Here is a 9,694-nt window from a genome sequence, read left to right on the forward strand (position 1 = left end):
AAGGTGTATAAAAAACAGTTGTGCTTTAAATCATTAACAGGTATACGAAAGTTGAATTCTTTATCAAACAAATTGCACAATACGCTGAATCCGTCCCCACCAAATCACCTGATCAATATACCAGAAATGAATTGGACAGTGGAACGGATGGTATCTGGCAATGTGGTATAATGGAGGATTTAGATGGTGTAACTGGAACCTTCAGATGTGGAGGAGAATGTAGTAGTAACGGAACTACACGAAAGAGAAGAGGTATGATCTGATTTCGAGGTCTTAAGGCCAGTCTCCACTTGTGCGCGCTGCAATTGCACTTTTTTGAGCAAGGCTACAGCTCAAATAAATTCGTGATAATAGACCAACTGAATCGCGTGTTGGGTTAGGGATAGGCTTGGCTGACTCTGCAATTGCTATGAACCAAATAGAAGTCTCTTTTGACGATAAAGTTTTAAACCACTCGCCCGCCATTTACGCAAAAAAGTATCGATCTATATAGTATACTACTTATCAACAAGTATGCTTTTTAGCTGCTGAAAAAGCCCGATGATACCAAGTATAAGATTGGTTTATGTGTAACCATGAAAAATCAAACCGAAAGCTTCATGTCAGAACATGAAACCCAGAGCTCTGACTTGAATTTTTGGACCTACCTAAGGTAGTCCTTTAAATTAACCCTTGTCCGTTCGTTCGTCCGTTCGTTCGTCTGTTGCCAGCTTTTCTTGGGATCGGCTCATTAGTTTTTTCTAATTTTTTGCACAATGATGCAAAATGGCAATGCCCAAAATGTGACGGAGCCCGATTTTCAAAAAAAAAAATTTTCCGGCCGAAAATGGCGGAAATATGCCGGAAAAACTGGTTTTTCGGCATTTTCTCGAGATTTCATCATTAGTTTTTTCTGATTTTTTGCTCAAAGATGCGTATTAACAATGTCCAAAACATGGCCCAGTCCGATTTTTGAGAAAAAATCTTTTGCGGCCGAAAATGCCGGAAATATGCCGGAAATCGCCGTTTTTCTGGATTTTCATTTGACTTTTCCATATAATTGGTTGTTTTTTCATTCAAAAACATTATTAATAGCAATGTTCACCATCAAGCATGTTTTAATTTTCAATAAAATTGATTTTTGAAGCCGGAACTTTCTAAAAATCGCCGGAACAGCCGATTTTCGCCGGAAAAACGGTATTTCTTGAATTTCTTGAGCTGTACTTAATATTTTTTCATGAAATTTTGCACACTGATGCAAAATATCAATACCTAAATTGTGACGGAGACCGATTTTCGAAAAAAATTCATTTCCGGCCGAAAATGGCGGAAATATGCCGGAAAAACTGGTTTTTTGGCATTTTCTCGAGATTTTATTATTAGTTTTTTCTGACTTTTTGCTCAAAGATGTGTATAAACAATGCCCAAAACATGGCCGAGTCCGATCTTTGAGAAAAAAATTTTTCCTGCGGGAAATGCCTGAAATATGCCGGAAATCGCCGTTTTTCTAGAATTTCATTGGACTTTTTCCTTATAATTGGTTGTTTTTTCATTCAAAAACATTATTAATAGCAATGCCCACCATCAAGCGTGTTTCAATTTTCAATAAAATTGATTTTTGAAGCCGGAACTATTTTAAAAGTCGCCGGAACAACCTATTTTCGCCGGAAAGACAGTATTTCTTGAATTTCTCGAGCTGTACTTTATATATTTTTATGAAATTTTGCACACTGATGCAATATGACAATACCTAAAATGTGACGGAGCCCGATTTTCGAAAAACATTTTCTTCCGGCCGAAAATGCCGGAAATATGCCGGAAAACCGGTTTTTTGACTTTTTCTCGAATTTTCAGTTTTAGTTTTTTCTGATATTTTGCAGAAAGATGCGTATTCGCAATGCTCACAAAATGGCCGAGTTCAATTTTTGAGAAAAAAAAATGCCGGAAATCGTCGTTTTTGCAGATTTTCATTGGATTTTTTCCTTATATTTCTATGTTTTTCACACGAAAACATTATTGATAACAATGCTCACCATCAAGCATGATTCAATTGTCAATAAAACTGATTTTTAGGACCAGAACTTCCTATTTATTTTTTCCCTACAACCCTTCCCCCCCTATCAACAATCAATAATGAATTTATTGTGTTGTGTATTTTCGCTAAACGCTATATTTTCTGACTGATTTTTTTCATTTTTCTTTTCGCATTGCTATCTAACTTTCATCATCAGGTAGGTCCATTCAGCATGTTGCTTGTTTTATTTATGATTACATAGTATACCTATAGAATGAAGCTAAAAAAAAACTAAAAAGTTGTAACAATCTGTATCCAACCCACTATAAAGAGTTGAGACAAGCAAACTTATTCTACTTGCTTTCCATAGCTATCAGCAATACACCATTAACATCAGATGCAACGTATGTTACATTTACCATCGTCTATTTCAACGGAGACACGGCAATTGTTTCATCATGGTATGATCCACAAACTACTCAACCTCCGCAAGGCGCTGGTAAGTGCAATCTTGTGGATTATTTTGATAATTTCTTATCAGTTTTGAAAATCATTAACAGTTTAGAGACATCAGTTGATCAGTTGAGCTAACAATTCATAACAATCGTGCAAATTGGGATGACATTTTTGTTTGTCAACAAATGCTGACAGGAAGTGACACATGACATTTGACACTTGTTTCCCTTTGATTAAGGGATCACTATTGACCTATGTGCCAAAGTTCATGCTTTTATCACAATTTGCACGATTTCTTACTGACCTCACTACATGCATATAGACTAAGCTTCATTCACTCATTCAAGATTGACCCAAAAAGCGCCCTTGTACAATAGATAGTTGTCACTCAGAGGCGGAGAAGGGAACACCGATCATCTATGATACACAAGGTTGAGTCTTTGACTCCCAACTCAGTCCTATTGGGACTTGTTAAGTGGTATCTTGCGCCGCTTTTTTACTGTTAAGCTCCTGGAGAAACGGATTCAAATGTAAGTGGGGAATACAGGAAAATTAATTTCGAGCTCCCTTACCTCTGGGTAGAAAGCCATCGAATTGTAGAAGGGTTCTTTAAAACCTTTCTATCAATTATACCTGACTTTTGTACCAATTTACTCGAATTTGTTTACAGGGTTTTGTCTACGACCAAAGGATTGTGGGTGTCCCGATGTTCCCGAGGTTGATATGACAACGATCAATACAAACATGACTTACTATGGAGTTAACGACACAGCTGTCAACACATCCATTGCTTATATGTCCACGTGGGATACAGCGTCTATTAAACTTCTCTGCAAAGGTAAGCAATTCTCAAAGACGACAAAACAACATTAACAGGGCCGTAACTTTATATGGATTCCGAAAGTCAAGGAGAAACCCTCTTACTCTTGTCTCCCGAATAGACGGGGGGTCCAAATAAGCAGGGGGTAGGAAAATTTTCTAAATTCTAATAAGCGGGGGGGTAGTTTAAAGACAGATTTTTTTCTTGCTGTTATCAATTTCAACAACAAAAAAGAAACTTTAACAAATAAACACGTAAAATAAGAACCAATACTAACAAAAAGGAAAATTTTAACAAGTTTATAGTCCATCTACACTGTAATGAAATATTGAATTATTCGAATTTAATTAGCGGGGGGGGGTCTTAATAAGAGCGGGGGGACGGATTTTTTTTCATTTAACAATTAGCGGGGGGATGTCTATTCGGGAGACAAGAGTAAAATACTTTCCATAATTCGAATCTCTTCATAATTCGAATAAATAGAATTCCAGTACTTAGAGACAACTGTATGTATAATCTATTTGTTACCTTTTCTTTAGAATCGAAGTGTGATCAAGCAGCTCTTCAAACAGCAATCGATGAAATTGGAGCAAATATAACTGATATTTCCGCCTCAATTGATGCTGTAAGTTTTATTTGCATTCTCTGTTCACTGTAGATATCAATCTTTAAAAATTCTGTCATTTTTGCGAAAAGCCAGAACGTCAGTAATTCGCGAAAGAAATCACAGTAAAAAAACAACCGTTGTTTTTTTGCCTTTTTTGTCAACTTTTTTCTCTCCAAGGGAAAAAAAGCTTAAAACATTACTTCGCTCAATGACTTCCAAAACCTTTTGCGGAAAATATTTTAAGATTGATGTGACTTTTTGTCACCATGTTTTATATATTTATCGGGAAAGATAACCTTTAAATTAAAAGCGCTGGTTAAAGACGATATTATACGTAGATAGCCTAGTAATCTAGGATTTTTTATACAGTCTTTCGATTGTTTTCACGGGGGTCAACAGCCAGCTGGCTCAGTTATCTATGAACTTTACGGAACATTGGAAGAAGTGGGGATTCGAACCGGGAACCCCTGGTTTCAGGCACAGGTCTAATCAATGTCGTACCCAGAGCCACTTGCACCATTTTTTGACTTGATGGACGTGATACAATCCTTCGCGAGTGCTATAAAAATCATAAAAAAGCGAACAAAAGGGCCCTGGTTCGAGTAACTAATTAACAAAATTTCCTTTTCTCTTTAGATTAATCTCGCTCGAAACAGTCTTCAGAAAGTGATTGACTGTAAAGCGAACAGTGGTTACAGGGATGATCTTTTCGATCATTACGAAGGTCTTTGCAAGAGGAAAGTGTTTATTCAACAAGTGTACGATGATTTGATGATCAAAAAGACAATTTTACAAAAAGAAAAAATGAGATGCTTTAATAGAAGTAAGTAAATTTCTCTCTCTAATAGTGTACAAAGTTCTCGGTCTCAGACAGATTTCCGTCTCGGCTAAGTACAAAAAATGGCTTTGTAGTCTCAAAATTCAACAAAATTCTGAAAATTTGACGAATTTTATCTAGTTTGTTGTTTAAATTCCATTTCGTCTAAAGGCTAGGGGACACGAAAAGTTTTTTTTTGCGTTGGCGCAATGTAACATGCTCCATCCCACCAACACAACACTTTTTGTTTTGTTTCATGAGACAAAAAGTGAGGGGAATACCCAAAAGACACGCTGGGACAAAAGTGAGATTTCACTTTTATTGATAGAAAGAAAAATGGGGTGGAGACACGAGAAAGCGTTTCAGGTTGGTCGATGGAGCATGTTGCATTGCACCAACGCTAAAAAACATCTCGTGTCCCCAAGCCTTTAGAAAAAAAACTTTTGGATCAGGTTGACTTTTCATTGGAAACCGGAGATTCTCAAATAAAAGAATATCAAATACATAGTAGAACGTCTTAAATGAGAATTTCTGTTGAAGGAAATTTGATGACTATTTGTAATTTGATCGAAAGCGGGATCGATATGGAGGGCACGTGTATTACTACACATTACTTACTATACACGCTGTCTTGATAAGAATATACTTTATAAGAATATTCACGATTAAATTGGTCAAAATAAACTAAGAATACCGCCATCATGGAATTCAGCAACTGAAGCTAAGAGTGCTATTTTAGAGCCTTTTACCTGTAAATTGCCAATTATTCCCCAGCAATACTGAGAAGTTTTTCAAAAATTCGAAATTTGTGCTAGATTTTGGCTGGGTTTGCGTTCTAACCTAAGAATACTGTAAGAATATTTCAAGACGATTTTTCCCCAAAAGTTAAGAAATATCCATGATGAAATGAAAAAAAGCATAATTCTTATAAAAAAAGCGTGCAGTGTGGTTGAGTTGTAAAATGTCAACCCACTTGAAGTTCTTTTGATACGTCATTACCCTAAATTCATTACCCAATGACCAAGCAAAGTTCTCTTTTCTAAGTGGACTTCGTTGGTAGGGATCAAAACTTGACCTTTCACATTTGAAAAAGTTTTTCGACAGTACACGGATAAGAACGTGCCTTTAAAACTAGTAATATTGACGATTATAATTTTTGGGATCTCAGAAGGCTAGCAACTTTTTGTTCAATCTTTTTTAGGCTGGTTACGTACTGTGTTGGAAGATATGTGGCACAAAGTCTAGGTTTGAATTCCGGCACATGCTTTTGAATTATGATTTTTTTTCTAAAATGCACTTTTGTTCTTATTAAACTGTATCCCAAACAGTATTATTGGGGTAATATTCTAAGATAAAAACACCCCCTTCTCACTGCCCCGGTAGGATTTCTTAAGCCAGTGGGGGTAAAAATAACGAACTGAAAATAACATTTTGCAGTGAGGATTGGTTTATTTGATTACTTCCAGTGGAGACAAAAATTGGGGTATAATTTTCCACCGGGGACGATATTTTGGCCAATTTTTCCAGTCTTTATAGTGCATGACATTGTTATTGCTGCCTTTAATTTTCTTCCATTATTAATACTGAAAAGAACATTAATCGCACATGCACATTATATCTATTTTTTGAAAAATATAAATTTTCGAAGTGAAGAACTGGATTTCTTCAAACAGCCATTGATTTGGCTTATAAAATAGAACAAAAAAGTTTTGTAAATTCAAGTTTTTCTTTATTGCGTAATATATTCTTTTTGTAATGACACTTATCGAAATCAAACGCGCTTTTCATTTTTACCCGATAGAATCAGAACACTCCAGAACAGTTTTGATTAGGCTCGACTATTCTTATTTCTTATTGTAGCTTTAGCCTAAAATTGTTCTCATCATTATTTCTAACAAAGACAAAACTGAGGTTATTCAGGTTAAGTGCTCTTTTAACATCCCCTGTTGCCCTGTTTTTAACAATTTACCCTTAATTTACTACATGGAATACACACCTGAAGCAAAAAATGGCAATATTCATAATATTCATGATGAAATTGGCCAAAAAGTGAAGAATATACTAAGAATATCACTACCATGGAATTTGGCTCTTCCAGAAAAAAATTGAATATGGGGAGTGGAGGATATAACATTTTTCCCGGACATTGTGAATTTTGACTCCCGGACAAGCATCAATTGATCCCCCGGATATTCAACATCACCAGCAACCCCCCCCCCATTTACAAAAACTTTCTTGAAGAGCCCAATTTGGCAACTTTACCTAAGAATGCCGTTTTTAAAGAATTTTTAACTGTAAATTGCCCCATTTTTTGCTTTATTCTTAGCTATCTATTTCATGTTAAATTTGAGGGTTGAATTTTTATCAAATATGTTGATGGTGGACTGGTGATGACTGTCTACGCTAAAACTCTAAAGAAGCGGCCAATTTACAATCAGGGAGGAATGATAGTCGGCCCTTGATGTGCCGCATCCCCAGTCGTGCACAACCTTCGATTGAAAAAAAATTGGTTGGACCTGTCAATCCCCGAAAACGAGGGCGCCTCTTGCTGCAAAATCCTTGATGCGGTCTGGTGAAATTCTGTAATCTAAACCTTCCAGCTTTTGAAAGTTTTTCCGATTTTTAGAGTATCAACGGGTTGAAAGAAAAATTCCTAAATCGAGTGCCAGATAAGTTCAATTTGGAACCTAACCTAAAAATTCCGTTAAGATTATATTTCAGGATGATTTTCTAAGAATATCCATGATGAAATGAAAAAATGAAAAACAATAAAACCTGTACCTCAATTTTACTCTCCACAAAAAGCAAGAACACGATAGGAACAATTTAATTTTAAGGCTCAAAGTCCCAGAAACAAAAATAAGAACAGCTCTGCGGCCACAATTTTACTGTTTCTTATAAAAAAAGTGTCAGCCTTTTTCAGGGACTAAAACTTTAACTACCATCGCTCTAACTTTTAATTTTACGACATAGATATTTGAGAACGAAATTCTCAGGGTCGGAATATCCAAATTGAACTCTCAATGTACAATGAAAGTCATAATATATTGAGAATTTTGGTTATTTTAACGTTTTTCAAGATTTAAAGTTTTGGTGAGAAAGTCGATTTGGGCTATCTCTTTAATTTAATCGAATATTTCAATTTGGGAGGGGTTGGCAGACTTCCAGGCTATATTCTGAGTCTTATTGGACTATTTTTGAACTTTTTGGATCCTCAGATTCTAAGATCCAAAGTCTTAAGACTCATGTTAAAACTCAGAGTTAAAACTCTACCCTTCCAACCTACTTTAGAACACTTACAAATCGATTGTGGTTCAAAAACTTCCCGGTGGATTTCCCTTTTTTCTCAAATATTACGAACTTGATTGTCCGTAGGTACGTCCTTCCTCAATTGCCAACCTAATCCAGAACACGAAAACAGACTCTAAGTAATCTCCGAACAGATTATGATACTCAACGCATGGCACGTATTCACTCTAAAGGCGATGGCTTCGTAATAGGAATCTGCCCAGGTTGGCGCCCCCCTCTTCTTTTTGGACCTACCTAGACCTACCTAGACCTACCTTTTGACCTTATAAATTAACCCGTGTTCGTTAGTTCGTTTGTTCGTTAGTTAGTTAGTTACCAGCCTTTCTCGAGATCGACTCATTCGATTGATTCATTCAAGCAAATGTTCGGCTCGAAAAACGAGATGACATTTTGGTTGCTAGACGTGTTTTATAGAAAGTTGGGCCAAATTTGATATCTTTTTTATAAGCATATTACCAACTAGTTAGCCATTAGCTTTTCTCGAGATTGGCTCATTCTATCTTTATAATTTTTTGTACAAAGGTATATAGTTATGAGCCCTCGAATGTGACGAGCCCGATTTTCGAAAAAAAATTGGGGGCAAATTCCAGCCAAAACACGGCTACCAAAAGGGTATGTTGGACTTAGTTGTAAACTGATCCTTGGTTTTTTACTGATGATTTTTTTTTGCATGAAAGTAGGGTACCATCATTGTTACGAGCTTGCTGAAGCAGATTCTCCTCAAAAATTGAATCTTTATCCATAGAATCAAAATTATATAAGCTTAGATCAATGTTCCTAACTAAATTACTCAAAATTTAGATGAAATAGATATTGTTTGCCAATAGGCCAAAATATCCCAAATTTTAGTCATTTTTCGAGCGATGTTAAGAAAATTTTTAAATCAAGATAAAAAATTAATGGTAGGAGATCACATAGGTTTCTCTTTTGATCCTAAGAGACCAGGCGGTTGTCTTTGAGGAACAGAAGAGTTGGAGGTCAGGCAATGTTGGGATTTCTAGGAACATTGGGCTAAAGTTGGTACTTTTTTTAGACCTTATTGGCTTTTCGGGCCTCTAGGGGCCAGTAGGGCCGGAATTTTTTATTACAATCACTTCAAATGGATAGACCAGGGACTAAACTACCAGAACATATTATTTCGAGCAGTAAGAAACTCCCCTGGGACAGGTCAGATGGCTCTAAAGTACCCCTAAAATCAAATTTGTAGTGTTTTTGTGACGTCATAACTCCAGCTACCATTTTGAAAATTTTGATTTTTTTGGAAAATTGTATAGTTTACTGGCCATAGTTTCAGAATCACCCAAAATCAATTCCTCATTTTGATTTGAGAAAGCATGGTTCTATATCAAAAAACTTTTTAAGTGCTATGCCCAAAAAATCCGCCATTATGGATTTTCAGACCAAAATATTTTGGGATTTTACTCAGTTCATTGTACTTAACAACATATCCAAAAATGAAAAAAATCTAAGTTTCAAACTATTGGAACTGCCCCATTCTTAAAAAAACTGGCTCTTAAAGTCACCCATAGCTTTTGAGTTTTTAAAAAATAATTTCGATACTATGTTCCCAATAGATCGAACTAAAAAAGTGTCTTGGGATTTTTTTTGGAATTGACTTTAACTCTTTAAATCCTAAATTCTGTAAAAATATCGATAAAAAAGTAAATTTAAATGTGATTTTTTCAGTTATCT

General features: G+C 35.7%; 1 protein-coding gene across 1 annotated transcript in view; it reads left to right on the forward strand.

The window, feature by feature from the left end:
• The window catches only part of LOC136820483 (fibrocystin-L-like), a 72,843-nt gene extending 66,371 nt beyond the window's left edge, over positions 1 to 6,472 (forward strand). Inside the window, exons 63-68 of the mRNA XM_067079910.1 lie at positions 41 to 252; positions 2,364 to 2,492; positions 3,120 to 3,287; positions 3,809 to 3,894; positions 4,513 to 4,699; positions 5,895 to 6,472. Coding sequence (XP_066936011.1) covers positions 41 to 252; positions 2,364 to 2,492; positions 3,120 to 3,287; positions 3,809 to 3,894; positions 4,513 to 4,699; positions 5,895 to 5,938 — 826 coding nt within the window. The 3' untranslated portion in view covers positions 5,939 to 6,472. The remainder of the gene's footprint in view (positions 1 to 40; positions 253 to 2,363; positions 2,493 to 3,119; positions 3,288 to 3,808; positions 3,895 to 4,512; positions 4,700 to 5,894) is intronic.
• The last annotated feature ends 3,222 nt before the right edge of the window (positions 6,473 to 9,694 follow it).

The sequence above is a fragment of the Clytia hemisphaerica genome, unplaced genomic scaffold, assembly GCF_902728285.1.
Source record: "Clytia hemisphaerica strain Z4C2 unplaced genomic scaffold, Clytia hemisphaerica genome assembly, whole genome shotgun sequence".
In the NCBI taxonomy this organism is placed as follows: Eukaryota; Metazoa; Cnidaria; class Hydrozoa; order Leptothecata; family Clytiidae; genus Clytia; species Clytia hemisphaerica.